This window comes from Lactuca sativa, chromosome 5 (genome assembly GCF_002870075.4).
Source record: "Lactuca sativa cultivar Salinas chromosome 5, Lsat_Salinas_v11, whole genome shotgun sequence".
Taxonomy (NCBI): Eukaryota; Viridiplantae; Streptophyta; class Magnoliopsida; order Asterales; family Asteraceae; genus Lactuca; species Lactuca sativa.
Window position 1 is genome coordinate 249,335,875 of NC_056627.2, and position 15,988 is coordinate 249,351,862.

Consider the following 15,988-nt stretch of genomic DNA (forward strand, 5'->3'; position numbering starts at 1 on the left):
TTGGCAAGAAGAAAATATATTTTTTAAAAGTTTTTTTAAAATAGCTTTTTGGCAAGAAGAAAACACATCTTTTTTAAAAATCATAAAATACTAGTTTTAGATTACTTTTTTAAAAGTAAAAAACTAAAAACTATTCCAAACACAATTTAAAAACATATTTTGACAAAAATAAAAAGTCAATAAAGTTTTTTATAAAAAGGCCTTTTGAAAGCGAAACACACCTTCAACAAATAGTGAATCATTAGACCTTTGAATAGTTCAGGCCTGGCGTCTTAATTATTCAGCATGCACTGAATCTTTCGGTTTCTGCTAAAAAAAACCCAAATAACTCTGATCTCTTAATGTGTCTACTTCATCACAATTCACAAAATAGCTCAAAGCTAAAACTTGATACATTAATGCTACAAACTTTGTATCACTTTGAGAGGAAAAGAGGGGTTCATACACTCTTTTTATGACTTGCCATTAATCCTTTCTACAACTGTGATAAGCCCCTGAGTCCCAAGCTTACCGTCCCCATTAGCAACCATACCGGAAAATAATTGCTTAGATAAAGCAGCGCCGGGCAACACCACCACCTTATCACCCTCCTCCTCCACAACATCTAAACCCATCCCTAAATCTTTCACCATGTACTCAGCAAACCCACCAGGCCTAAAGTCTCTTCCGATCATCCTTTCCCCAAATAAATCCATCGCTATAGACCCTGCAGCTCCTCCCCTCACCGCCTCCAACCACCGTCCCTTATCCAGCCCTGCCGCCTCAGCAAACACCAGTCCTTCACTCAACCCCAACAAACTCCCACCCACTGTGATCTGATTAGCAATCTTACAGCTCTGTCCACACCCAGCAACACCCACGTAAGTCGGTTTCCCCATTAAATTAAACAAAGGAGATAGCCACTTCACAACGCCTTCATCTCCGGCAGCTAGTATAGCCAATTTCCCTTCTCTAGCGCCAATATCACCACCGGATACCGGAGCATCGACGGACCAGCAATTCTTCTCGCGGGCAGCATCAAAAATCTGTTTCGCAAGAGTTGGGTGGCTGCTAGTGTGATCGATTATGACACTGCCGGGGTTTAAAGAAGATAGAATTGAATCAGGATTCTCTAAGACAATTTGTCGAACATCTGATGGGTGTCCCAGCATTGTGAATACCACATCGCTTGCTTTGGCGACTTCCGATGGGGAGTCAACGAGATGGGCGCCTTGCGATTGGAGTGATAGGGTTTTGGAAGGGGTTCGAGCGTAGATGTTGAGCACGTAGCCGGCGGATAGAAGCCGGGAGGCCATTGCAGCGCCCATTACTCCTGTGCCTATCCATCCGATTCGGGTTTGTGATGGGGTTATCGGTGTTGGGTACGGACTGTTCATCGTGGAGAAGGAAAATGGTCCGCCGGAGATGAGGAATAAACGGTGTTTGGTCGATAAAAGTGTTTGGTTTTTGTCGTTAACATAGAGAAAATTACATAATTGGTCTGTATGGTTTCTCAAATTTACAAGTTCATCCCCTAACTTTTTCGGTTTATATGATGATCTTTCTAGTTTTTATTTGTTGCATGTTGGTCTCTAATCTATATAAAATTACTTATATATAATTTTTAATTTCTTTTACAGTTTGTTTTTAATTGTTTTAGAGGGAAATATCCAGAAAAGTCGTAGTATTTACCATAGTTTACGAAAAAGTTCCAACTAAATTTTGTTTACGAAAAAATATGAATTACGGGTAAAAATGACGATTTAATCAAATTTTCACAGTTTATCGGTTTCATTACTTATCCGGTTCCATTAAAGTTTCATTATTTTACTATAATTTGTGAATAAGTCTCAAACTAAAACTTAGTGATGATTTGACCATTTTCTCCATGTAATATATATTTTACCGGTTTCATTACTGACATGAACGCCTAGTCATTAAATGAGCTGATGAGATGGATACTATGAGTTATATAATGATATGTTTACCGTAAAATTTGATATCCATCTCATAACTCATTTATGATTATGTAAGGTCAACAATGAAACCGGTAAAATATGTATTTTTGGTCAAGGCCAACCTAAAGGGAGGGCAAGCTGAGCAACCGCCCTAGGCCTCGCCAAATCTCGCGGCCCCTATAAATTATGATTAATACATGTATAGTTTTTCTATATAAAATATAATGTACATCTGAATCGACAAAGGTACTTGGAGTTGAGATGGTTGAGGCCCCGACATAGCAATCTTAAGAGCTGGTATGCCCTGTGATCGAATCTTGGTCTTTTCTTTATAATCGAGTTTTCGTATTTTTCTTTATAATCTAGTTTTGTAATGGTTTTTTAAGAGGTCCTTCTCTCAAAGCGACTTTTTAGTTTTCAAGAAACAATTGAATCAACTGAATCGCCTTCCCAATGCGAGTTTTGATTTCGAGAGTGATTTTTTTATTTTTTAAGAAGAAACCAAACCACCTTCCCAAAGATACTTCACTTATAATTCTAGGGTCTTTATCGATTAAGACCTTGTGTTCTGGGGCGACTTCAAGCTTTCTTAGTTCGTTTCAACGAGTTCAAGCTTCCCAATGTTCTAAGGCGACTGTATATAAATCTCAAATCAGTGCCTTTAGTCTTCCTTGGTTCATTTCAAGAAGTTCAAATGTATTGATTATTTATTTTGGTTTTGCTTGATTTATGATATTCCTTGACCTAAACCAACACTTGTATGCATTGCTCTATTGTGTCCCTTTGAGTTTTTGAATTAAAGGGTATAAATTAACTGGTCTAGCATAAGCTGATCGGGCTAAAGACCGGCAATGTTCGGACCACTTATTTAAAGGAGTTAATCCTTTTGTGTCTTGAAAAATGCTTTCATATTGGTCCAGTAAAGTCTTGATGAACATAGTAGCTCCTTCATATACTAAGTTATTTGATGATTACTTTATGTTTGCGATTTTTGTTGCATTGCAAATATGGGATGCATTATACATGTGATTTTTAGTTCATTAAATTTAGTTATTTGAGCATAATTATCGAATGTGGTGCAAGTTATTTTTAGTTTCAATAGTTATAATTAAGGGGTTTTTCTTATCAAACATTGAAGAATCTTGTATATGTATTACTATTTGTCTTGGTAATGAGAAGTCAAACGCAAATTTGGAGCCAATAATACATTGTACTTATCTAATGTTGCATGCTTAACACAATTGTAAAAGGGTTCAAATTTCAGTGAAATATGCATTGCTATTCTACATTCTTTGGGTGTTTTGGATCTATATTGGAAAACTTGAGGCTAGTATTGCTTAAAGTCTTCTTTACAATACCTTGATATTCACAAGATGGGTAATGCGCATCGTAATTGTATGTATTTGTATTTGCTTGCTCTGTGTTAGCCTTTCAATAAATAAAATCATTGGATGTTAAAAAAACTATAAGTTTTGAATTTTGAAGGGCCTTGTTTTCATTTTTGTCCCAGACCTTAAATCGGTTTGGATCGGTCCTGTTTTCGGTAAAAAGGGCAGGAAACGAGCTAATGAGATATATATAATGGGATACATAGGATTAAATAGACAATTTGAAATTTATTATAAACTTAAAAAACGGTGAAGTTGTTGCTAGTTTATGTAATTTTTGCAGTCTTCAGTGGATGCATTTTATATTCCGAAAAATATACAATACATCAGGATATCAAGTTTTATGGTAAACATAGCATTATATAACCCAAATCAACTTATTTAATGACTATGCGTTCAGGTCAACAATGAAACCGGTAATATGTATATTACATGGAGAAAATGGTCAAATCATCACTAAATTTTAGTTTGGGACTCATTCGTAAATTATGGTAAAATAGTAAGACTTTAATGGAACCGAGTAAATAATGAAACCAATAAATCGGGAAAATGGGTCAAATCGTCATTTTTACTGGTAATTCATGTTTTTTCTTAATCAAATTTTAGCTTGAGACTTTTTCATAAATTATGGTAAAATATTATGACATTTTTGGATATGCCCTTTTTTAGGAGCAAAAAAAAAGATTGAAAGGAAAAAAGGTGTTCTTATAATTTCTTAAGAGAGAAAGGAAATGAGGGGGGGGGGGGGGGGGGGGTGCGGTTGCCGACCGGATATGAAAGAGAATAAAGGAAAATTATGTTTGTATGAGTTCAATTTTTAGCGGATTAAAAAGAAAAGTAAAAAAAAAAATGATTATACCATTACATTTCTCAATTCCTCTTTAAACTTAGGGGGTGTTTGAGATTGCTATTAAACATCAAAAGTCCTTTTTGTAAAATGACTTTTTTTGTAAAAGAAGCTCTTTAAAAAGTATTTGGATTAGCAAAAGACTTTTAGCTTAACTTTTACATGTAAAATCACAAAAAGTCAGGTTTTTGTGACTTTTTGAAACCCCTCATTTTACTCTATACAAAAAGTCATTCAAAAAAGAATTTTTCTATTACCCAAATATCTTTTTAACTTTTTGAAAAAGTTAAAATTCAAAAGTCATTCTAAAACAATCTTAAACACCCCCTTAATAATACATAATCCCATATCCTTTTTCCTATTACATCCTCTCATTTCTTTCCTTCTCTATAATTTTTAATCTTAAGAGCAAGGTGTTAGCCTTCTCGGTTTCTTTGCAATTAAATAAAATTAAAACGCCCTTCAACCCCTGTGGTGACTATTTTTTAAAATGTAAAATGTCTTTAATATTTTTTTATGTTTGTGGAATAAAATATGGACCAAAAGTCTTTTTCTATGTACATTAGTCTTTTCATAAAGTATATGTTTTTTAAAGTCTTTATGAAAAAAGATCAGTGGTGTTGGTGGTGGCTACGATGGTGAAGGTGGCGGAAATGATGGTGGTGGTGGTGGCAGAGTTAGAGGAGGTGGGGCGGCAGAGGTGGTAGTGGACTGGTGGTTGTGGAAGTGACATCGATAATAAAGCGGTGATGGCGACGGTGATGAAAAAAGAAACATCTTCCAAAATCAAAAACTATTTTTTTTAAGATCAAAATGACTTTTTTATGTCTTTTGTTTTTTTAAAAACAAACCATATTTTCCTTAAATGTCTTTCATACATAGAAATAAGAGGTCAAATTTTTTTTTTTTTTTTTGCAAACAACACGTAAGTCACCAACTATACAAAATATTATCATTCTCTCAAGACGACAAACTTTACCTATTGCTGATGAAGATCAAGATTGGAGCAAAGAGACACGAGTAAGGGGAGGTCGTTGTTATTTATGAATGATTTCTGTAAAAACCTCCATCAACACATCCATCATTGCTCCATAATGGATTATACTTTTTCATATAATGATTTGTGGTGCTGGTGCAATGAAGAGATTTCAGTGTAAATCCCTCGGTTTAACTTTTCATATGTTCTCAATGATGATTAGAAATAAACTTGCATTGACATCTTTATATACGAATTGCAAAAGGGGTTGAAGATTCTTACTTGTTTCTCTTTTATATGTTGTCAATTCTTATGTAAATCCCGCTAAATTTGGATGAAGAAAAAGGAGAGTGAACGGCTAGGTTTATCGACGGAAGCATTTATTCTTCAAAAGGAGCTCACCAGTTTGGAAATATTCACCTACTTGATAAGGGGGTGTTTATATTGCTTATTTAACTTAATAATTTAAAATATATATATATTTATTAGTTTATGTGATGGTAAAAATAAGTTTTTTAAAAAAATATTTGGATTATTTTATATTATGACAAAAAAAACACATGAATCGATAAGCTTTTTTAATGTTTGAATTAGCTTAAATATGTATATGTAAAATGACCAATGATATGCCTTACATACTTGTAACTATTTAATATTTTTATATATAAGATTTTATGTAAATATATTAAATTATAAACTAAAATGTTAGATTTTGATGGAGGTATTATTGTGGTTTCATATTTATAAGTATAAATTGTTTTAAAAAGTAAAAAAAAATGTAACTTATATAGAAAATGACTTTTTGAGGTTGGTAAAAAGTTATTTACTAATGTGTTTATTAGCTTTCCAAATATTTTTGACTTTTTGAGAAGTTAATAAATCAACAAATCATTTTAAAACTTAATCCTAAACACCCGTTAAGTTTGCGATAATCACGATTCACAAGCATTATATTGTCAAATCATTATTTGAAGGACAGATTGCTAAAGAAGATAAGCAAACAACTTTGCATGTTTATCGTTCATATATTGTTTAAGCATTGAATATTAAGTATTAAAAGAATATGATATTTGTTAGAAGTTCATTCATTGTTATTTCTCATCCGGTAAAACTTGTTAGTCATAAATAAGTAAATAACCAGTTCCTTATTATGTATATTCCATATCATGCTTAAGGATTGGATTGTACAAAGCTTATCGAATGAAAATGGTTCCTTAAACTTTTTGGAATCATATCCGACCTTGCTTTTATAGAATGTATAATATTTTGAATAATTATGTATCATTCTCTTTATTCTCAAAGATATTCATAGATTACAATGAAGAGTCTTATAACTTGTAAAAACTCAACATACCCAACATCATCATCTGTTATATCAATTTAGGACTAACAGACAGGTGGTTTTCATAGACTTACAACACAAACCTCACTACACAAGCCCTATACTACTCTCAATAACAGGTCACTCAACCTAATCTAAAAGATGATTAAGAACAACAAACTTAGGGGGGGGGGGGGGGGGGGGGGGGGGGGGGTAGTGTGTGTGTAGGGACGTATGGAGTTAAAGAAATAGAAAAAGAACTTGGGTGGTGGAGGTGTTTCTATGGGATTGGAAAGTTATTCATAGACAACGATTTTTCTTCATACACAAGGATTTATGTTTTATAGAGTTGTACAATACAACATTTTGAAACACAAATTATTGTGTATGGAGAAAAATTGGATCACGTAAAAACATGTAAGTGGTCAGTGGATAAGGTGTAGAACCGAAATAACGGTAGGTTTCTGGAACAAGTAATTTTTCGTGTATTTATTTAAAGAAAAAAAAACAGAAGATGATGATGATGACGGTGTCTATAATATGGTGAAATAGTCATCGTTAAGATAGTTTTAAAATGGTTTAAAAGTCATTAGATTTTAAATTCGATTTTGAAGTTTAAAAGTGTTGGGAATAGGATCCTATTCTTCAAAATAGCTTTAATTTCTTTGAAATAGCAATGTTAAATCAATTAAATCATTACAGAAATTTCAAGTAGATTAATGTAAATCGTAAAATTATTGTTAACAACTATTTAGTCTAGTTGAATAGCTTTTCTATTGTGTGAGAAGTCTTAGGTTCAAAAGTTGTAATTTTAATATCTATAATTTATTTTATTATTCCCATTCCATCCATTTATCCAAAAAAAACAAAATAGAAGGATAACCTCGGGAGAGAAGGACGTTGATCGAGCTTTTCCATGCTAAATCCCAGTTTCGGTTAAAGACCCAGAACGTGCTACAGATCTATACTAATGAAGTTTTTATGTGAGAAAGTCAAGCCAGGAAGTCCTTCTCTCATTCTGGTGCTTGTAAGATAAGACCAGCAGATGAATTAGGAAAGAGGATCTATGCCCGGTTAAAGTGAAAGGTTGTAGTGAGAGCGACGAGGCTTACTTTCTCTTTGGTTCAGCTACTAAATAGATAAGTCCTTTCTGCTCGACTATAGCCATCAGGGTGGGGATGAGGCAGAAACACTTGCCGCACGTGATAATGCCACATTAGATAGAAGGCTTGTACAAAAAAAACCGGTTTACGATCCGAACCGGTGGCCGAACCAAAAACCGGTTCACCCTTGAACCGGACCACTGTTGAAATGATCCGATGCCAAACTGAACCGCCGGTTTGTAGTAATTAGGACTTCTAGCCATTCGAACCGGTTTTGAACCGGTTTATGCTGAACCGGTCAAGAAAACCGGTTTTGAACTGATTTTGAACCTGTCTAGAGAACCGGCCTTACAAATTAACCATGCATATATTAGCCATGATATCCTAAGAAACAAAGCAAACATTGTAAAAAAGAAGCAATTCCGTTCGATTTTTTTGAAATGGCACACCGGACCGATTTTGAACCGGTTTATGGTGAACCGATTTGAGGTGAACCGGTTTATATTGAACCGAACCGGTTTGTATAGGTTCGAATTATTTTGGTGGTGAACCGGTTTGAAACCGAACCGGTTTTAACCTTGTTGACCAGAACTGAACCGGTTTTTTGAACCGGTCCGGTTTAAAAAAATGGGTTTGTGCACGCCTAGATGCATAGTTTTTTGTATTTAAATGGGCCTCCAAAATGGGCCGAGTCTGTTTATTCATGCAATGATGTAGGGCTGCAAGAGCATTAGTGATTTTAGGACAAACATGTTAAATTTCAAGATAAAATACGACCCAATTAATAGTCAAAACTTAAAAACACAAAATAAAAACAACTTATTTTAAAAATAAAATACAATACAAACACTTATCAACGCTGAGTCCCAAACTCATAGCCATGTAAATTAAGACCTCGTATAAGGGTCTTATTATATTATTCCATAAATTTTATACTTCCATCAATACCATATATATTAATATTAGGTTCTTGGAGGAATAATCATCAAACTCGTTGTATTCTTGGCGGAGCCAGGAATTTTGATATGGGGGTACAAACATTATCAATATATATTCTATGTAGTTATCATATCCCGGACATTAAAAAACATGGTACAATATCTTAAGTTGGGGGTACAATAACATAGATCATGTTTACAAACAAATTTTTTTTATATACATAAAACAATTTTTTGGGGATGCTGTAGTACCCCCAACGCCCCATCTAGCTCCGCCACTGCTTTAAATCAAAAGAGATGGAAACTATGTATGAATCGAAAATCTGGAGGGCGTTAAAATATATAGGCCACTTTCTTGTACTATTATGAGTTAAATGCATGTTTATCCCCTCACGTTTTTATTTTTTAAATTTATCATTTTATGTAATGAAATGGATTTCTTAATGATTCATACAACAATGTATACTGACACCATTAATTTGTATGTTAATTTATGTAATAAAGCTAATTTCTACATAACTTGGTAAGCTTTTAATTAACAACTTGAGACGTTGTATAATTTGGCTCAAAAGCTATCTTATTTAATCATTGCAGATTTTTGCCGGTATAGAGCATCCACAATTAGTAGAGTTTATGTTTTTTTTATGACATCAAATCATATATAACTCATCAATTTATAAAGTTCTAAACAATCTCCAAAATATAAGAGCTTTTCCACGAACTTATTTATTGAATCCACCAAATAAAAAGCCGCTATTTTGCTTTTCTTTTTCCAGGAAAATCACTAGGGCGTTTGTTTAGTTTGATTCCTAAGGAATGGAAAGGAATCGGAAACTAAAATCCAATAGCAAATGTGTTTGGCTTTCAAAGGAATGGAATATGATTTCCATAAGTACTTTTTAATTTCGAAGATTTCTCATTCATCCCCCATGTATCAAGAATCCACATTCTGTTAGCTTATCTTTTTTTTATTTATTTAAATTACAGAATTATCCTCCTATATATATGGGATTCTTGTAAAACAAAATCATCTATGTGATTTTTCATATCTTTTCTACGATTACCTTCTTCTATCGATTATATATATATATATATATATATATATATATATATATATATATATATATATATATATATATATATATATATATATATATATATATATATATATATATATATCTCCAATCGGTATTTGTCAAAAAAATCATCTATCGATCATAGCTATTGTGCTGCCGTATTTCACCTCTGGTTCGTCATTCTTCTACTGCTTTAATGTATCTATCATCTTTGTTTACAGGTAAACATCTCATGTTTTATTTTTCTGCAATTCACTGTGTTCAACCATTTTTTTATATATTTGTAATCTATGATTCATCTTTGCATGATAGAAAATAGAATAATTTTTTAACATTTGTGATGCTTACTACATCTCTTGTTTCTTTGTGTGAAATATGAACAATTTTCTTTACATGATATGTACGTATAAGATTTTTGCTTTAGATTTATTATGTGGGAAGTGCAGCTACTCCTTTTTTAACTATGCCTACCAAGTGTTTGTAGTATTGCCTATGTGGTATTTTTTATATTTGCCGTTATGAGCTTTTGATTTTCTTTTGCTTTTTACTCCTATTACTAATAAAGATTATTTTATTGGAGAAGATGATATACAAGTCCAAAACATTATTTTAAAAGCTATAATTATCAACCATTCAATTCATAAATAAGTTCACAGATTAGTTTGTTTGCATGCTTCATACATTATTTGATAAGTCCAATTGATTCTGTTTTTCATAGTAAATATACCTACGGATTTCCAAGGTAGACGGATATATACACTTTTAAAGATGCAATGTCATTATTTTTTTATGATTGCATATGAACTTGCAACTCAAATATGTTAATGATCTAATTTCATAAAAATATAAAATATTATTTCTTTGAAATGTAAAATTTTCCTTGTATGAGAGATGAACAGGAAATGGCACGGCTTAGTCTAACTAGAAGCAAACATAGAAAGAGGATAAATCAAATAGTTGTTACGTTTTGGAATGAATTTTATCACGGTGTGCAAGTTACTACAAATATACGGAGGGGATAAACCACGTATCAAAAACATATCTTCAAATGTGGATCGACAATCAATATTGCACAAATATGCTTACAAAAGAGACAATACGTGCATATCACACCTTAGGATGACCCGAAGATGTTTTACAAAGTTGTGTGACATGCTTCATACATTAGGTGGGTTAAGATCAAGTAGACATGTTGATATTGATGAACAAGTGGCCATATTTCTTCACATTATTGCACATAATGTGAAGAACCGGGTCATGATCATAGACCGTTTCCAACATTCTGGCGAAACAATTAGCAAAATTGTTACGCGAGTTTGCAACGCAGTGATAAGGTTGCATCCACATTTGCTTAAGAAACCCGAACCTGTTACAGAAAACTCTACAAATCAAGATGGAAGTGGTTTAAGGTATATATACTACTTATAAAATTTTCACGTAGTGTATAAATTTCTTGATATAATATATGACCATTTCTTTTCTTATATCGTGTAGAACTGTCTAGGAGCTTTAGATGGAACACAAATAAAGTGCTTAGTGCCACTTAAAGACAAGCCTAAATATAGGACACGAAAAAATGATATTGCCACAAATATACTAGGTGTGTGTTCACAAGATATGCAGTTTATCTATGTTTTACTGGGGTGGGAGGGCTCAGATGTGGATGGTAGAGTGCTTCGAGATGCCCTACTTAGGCCACATGGATTGAAGGTCCCGAGGCCGGGTATGTATAATAATTGGTATTGTGGATATATATTAGTTATAGTTATTAATTATACTAACTATATTATACATAGGTTATTATTTGGTGGATGCTGGTTATATAAATGGTGAAGGATTCTTAGCCCCATATAGAGGTCAAAGATATCATTTGAATGATTGGCATGTTGGACACCAACCAACTACACCTAAAGAATTATTCAACATGAGACATTCTTCTGCTAGAAATGTTATAGAAAGATGTGTTGGTATTTTGAAGGCGAGATGGGGAATTTTAAGAGACAAATCATATTATCCTATTAACCTTAAAAATAAGATTATAATGGCTTGTTGTCTTCTTCATAATTATATAAGGCAAGAAATGACAGTTGATCCATTTGAGAACCGCTTTGAACTAGACGAGGGAACTGGAGATGTCGGTGGTGGAGATGATGATAATATCACTTCTGTTGGTATATCAAATAAGTGGACTACATTTAGAAACTATGTTTGATTCTTGGCATACTACACATTGATCATTTCTTTTTTGTTATGTTTATGATTTACTATGAATGAATTTGTGCTACCTTTGTTATTTTTAATAATAAAGTTTTATTTATTTTTACTAGTTATATTTTTTTATATATATGGTTGGGTATTATTGTATTGCATGCATTTTTTCATCTATTTTTTTTTGTTTATAATAATAGGTGTGATGGAAAAAAGCAGAAACTGTCGCAACTGGACTATTACTGAAGATGTCAAGCTTGTGGCAGCATTGGTAAATATGGTGAACATGGGAGGATTTAAAGCAGATAATGGTTTTAAATCTGGATATTTAGAACATCTAGAAAACGCATTAAAGGAAAAAAAATTCCAAACTCTGGCATTTTGGGTAAACCCCACATTGAGTCAATGATCAAAACTATGAAAAAAGAATGGCAAGTCGTTTATGATATGGTGAATGGTACGAACACAAGTGGTTTCGGTTATGATAACTCCACTCATTTTGTAACAGCTGAACCATCAGTTTGGGATTCTTATTTACTGGTACAATATTAAAATTCTTATATATTTTATGACTTTTTAACTATTTATATTATATTTTTATGTGCTAATGTTTTATGATACACAATAGGTTCATAAAGAGGCTGGAAAATGGAGAAATAAGATATTTCCTCATTACGAGGATTTATGTATCATTTTTGGAAAGGATTGAGCTCAAGGAAATAAAGCCAAGGGTTTTGCCCAAATGGAAGAAGATGCAAACAATGAAGAACAATCTGAACAAGCAGAAGGCGGTTTTGAAGAACAAACCACAGAAAATGAAGAATCTCCAAACGTGGGCTCCAAAAAGAGAAAAGGTAGAGTTGATGTTGTTATTAAGGGAATAACTATTGCAGCTAATGTCCTTGGAGAAAAACTTGAAAAAGCGGCGACTAGCATGAATCAAGCAATACTAGGAGAAACAGAAGTACAAAAAAAAAAAAAAAAAAAAAAAAAAAAAAAAAAACTTTGATGGTGATTCCCGAAATTTCAAAAATGCAGTCATTGAGTACCTTGGATATGTTCAAAGCAAGTAGGAAAATAATACGTGATCCGGAAACCGTGTTAAGCTTTTGGAATTTGGAAGGAGAAGATTGGGAGGATTTTGTGAGGTTTATGTTGAAAGAGTGATATGATTATGAATTAGGTATTTAGACAACATTTTACGTAGTGCGTGGTTAACTTTTTTTTTAATTTAATATTGGGAATAATGAATGGCTTCGTTGTTTTATATTATTATATATAATCATTTGTTTCAATTTAAAAAATATATTTATTATTTGTAGTTGTTCAACGAAATGCAAGTTAGTTATTTTTTTTAATTTATATTTTGTAGAATAGTTCCATAAAAAGATGTTGTAATTAAATAAAACTGTCTTAAAATAATTAAATAAATAAAACTTTATCTTGTTTATTAAAAAATATAAAGGGTATTGTCGTCATATTATAAAATTTATTTTCCAATTCCTTTGTAAAATCAACAAACCAAACAGAAAACATATTTCATGTCCTCCAAATGCATTTCAGCTTCTAGTACATTCAGATTCCAATTCCTTCAGAATCCAATTCTTTTGACAGATTTCATTCCTTCAAAAAACATTCTGCGAAACAAACGCCCCTAAAAATTGAGAATGGTTTAGAAAGACCATTCATATTTAAAAACTTTTCAAAAAAACATTATTTTTTAATAATACAATCGTAATTTCTAACCATGGACCAAAGTTTATTAACCACTAGGATTGAGAATAGTTTGGGATTTTGTTAGTTTTGATTTTTTCTTTTTTCTTTTTTTGCACACCTATATTAACCACTAGCTTCATTTTTCATGTTATCAGAAGACATCCAACATATCTAATGAAGTGGAATTACCCTTGTTTCAAATTATATTTTGAATATATAGGGTTTTTAGCTATATAGAAAATATCAATTTTGATGACATTTTCTATATAATTTCAAACCATTGTGATACTAGTTTAAGAAGATATGTACTTTGTCTTGTGATTGAATAAAATTTGAAGTTCTTGGTTAATAAGGGTGTTAACTAAAAACCAAAAACAAAAAACAAACAAAAAAACAAAAAACAAAAAACAAAGAAAAACAAAAAACCCAAAAACTATATAATTTGAAAATCCAAGATTTTTTAGAAGAACCGGTCTTTTCGGTTCGTATAGTTTCTTATAGACAAAATTGCAAAAATGGTCCCCGTGGTATGTCAAAACTAGCATGTTTGGGCCAAAACGGTTTTAACTAGCATCAATGGTCCAAAAGTTTGGTCCAATTTGGTTTGAATTTTTTTGGAAAGACGATTTTGCCCTTATTATTTAGTTTTTCATTTTTGTTTTATTACCAACAATTAAAAATAAAACAAAATAAAATCCACACACTCTCTCTCTCTAATATCATCTCTCTCTCTCTCTCTCTTCAAAGTTGTCGGACCACCACAGCAGCCAGACGACCACCGCTAGTCGGACCACCACCTCTTACCGGAACCCTAGCATTTTCCGACGACGACTTCGTTGTGCCATCCATTTCATTGCCAGAATTCAGATCAAGGATCGTTGCCTCCAACCGTGGCTCAATTTTCCAATGATAACGAATGGAGACAGTGTTCCGGATCTTTGATGATGACCCCACTGGAGAAAGAATTTGCACTTCTGAGAGAGAGGGAAAGAGGCGTCTCCGGCAAACCTACCCCTAACGTCATTGTGTTTGTATCTCGAAGCTTAAAGTTGTCGTCGTAGAAAAGCGAAGACGATGTAAAATCGAGCCACATACTTCACCCCTTTCAACGTAGTTCTTGTGGATTAAGGGTGAACAGACGTCAACGTCGTTTTGGCTTCACCAAATCGATGACCCCCTTGATCGATGACAACCACCTCGTCGGAGGCTTAACAGTCGAGGAAAATCGAACCGAGGTGTCTTCCCCTCGATTTCCAGTCGCGAAACCCTCCATCTGAAAACCCTAGCCGCCAAGAAACCCTAATCGTCAAGAAACTCAAACTTCAGATCTCGATCTCCTTTCTCTCATTGGCATCTATCTAGGTTCAAAGGGAGGGTGGCAACGATCGAATCGGGTGTTTGGGGTGGTGCTACCTGACCGGAGGGAGGCGGAGGGGCAGCATAGGCCGGCAACAATCACTTGTTCTTCTTCTTTGGATAGTGGTAAGCAAGAAACGAGAGAGAGAGAGAGAGAGAGAGAGAGAGGGGGGGTATGAGAGAGAGGGTATTTTATTTTATTTTTAATGGTTGGTAATAAAACAAAAATGAAAAATTAAATAATAAGGGCAAAATCGTCTTTCCAAAAAAATTCAAACCAAATTGGACCAAACTTGCAAGAAAATGGAACTTTTGGACCATTGATGCTAACGAAAACCGTTTTGGCCCAAACATGCTAGTTTTGACATACCACATGGACCATTTTTGCAATTTTGTCTTTTCTTATATATAAAAACCGGAAAATGCCAAAAAGGTACTTAACCAAAATATTAAACATTATGTCATTTTATGTGTTTAATTGATTGGGTGTGTGAAAATCACAATAAATAAAATTACAAATCAAAACTCAACAAAATGTGAAACCAAAACAGGAAAAACCGATGGTTTGATATTTCAAAGTCAAAAAAAAAAAAAAAAAAAAAAAAAAAAAAAAAAAACCTAGTCATTTGCACGCTTAGTGGTTATAAATTAACACTCTTCCATCGATAGGTACGTAGTATTCTAGAAAAAAAAATTGAAATTTTTTTTAATACATATGGTTAATCTGAAAACTTTTAAAGAATCAATGACGTTTCTAAAATAATAATAATAATAATAATAATAATAATGGTTTCTATTGACAAAGTGTAAAAATTGTTCTTATGGTTTGCTGCAAACTTTATATGTTATTTGAAATATTTCTTGATTAATTAAACTCCCACAATAATTTTTGACATAACTGCAAAAATGGTTCTTATAGTTTGCAATTTTTCCGATTTTGATCTAAACCTTGAAAAAATTGGATAGATGATCATTTTGAGCATCTTTCACTACATATTTGGTCATTTCGAAAATTAAGAAGACTATGTTACCATTTTAATTTCTTTTTCCTATATCCATAATTTAAAGGAGATGACAAACAGAAACACTGAAATTCTTTCTACTACTTCCATTGAAACCGGT

The 15,988-nt window shown here is 32.8% G+C and overlaps 2 protein-coding genes and 1 pseudogene across 2 annotated transcripts; 2 read left to right on the forward strand and 1 right to left on the reverse strand.

Annotated features, from left to right (window-relative positions):
* Window positions 1-331: 331 nt before the first annotated feature.
* Window positions 332-1,470, reverse strand: LOC111877982 (probable 3-hydroxyisobutyrate dehydrogenase-like 3, mitochondrial). The gene has a single exon (XM_023874482.3). It carries the CDS (start codon window positions 1,374-1,376, stop codon window positions 453-455), a length of 924 nt encoding a protein of 307 aa, XP_023730250.1. The 5' UTR covers window positions 1,377-1,470; the 3' UTR covers window positions 332-452.
* An 8,251-nt stretch (window positions 1,471-9,721) lies between these two features.
* LOC111878026 (uncharacterized protein At2g29880-like) lies at window positions 9,722-13,031 on the forward strand (annotated as a pseudogene).
* On the forward strand, window positions 11,204-11,798 carry LOC128125983 (protein ALP1-like). Its single transcript, XM_052763651.1, has 2 exons — window positions 11,204-11,309; window positions 11,383-11,798. Exons 1-2 carry the CDS (start codon window positions 11,204-11,206, stop codon window positions 11,796-11,798), a joined length of 522 nt encoding a protein of 173 aa, XP_052619611.1.
* Window positions 13,032-15,988: the final 2,957 nt, after the last annotated feature.

What these genes read in the sequence shown, in the direction of transcription:
- LOC128125983 (XM_052763651.1), top strand. Translation starts at nt 11,204, where the DNA reads ATGCAGTTTATCTATGTTTTACTGGGGTGGGAGGGCTCAGATGTGGAT. An exon ending in ATTGAAGGTCCCGAGGCCGG is followed by an intron (nt 11,310 to 11,382) that starts GTATGTATAATA and finishes TATTATACATAG; the next exon opens with GTTATTATTTGGTGGATGCT.
- LOC111877982 (XM_023874482.3), bottom strand. Translation starts at nt 1,376, where the DNA reads ATGAACAGTCCGTACCCAACACCGATAACCCCATCACAAACCCGAATC.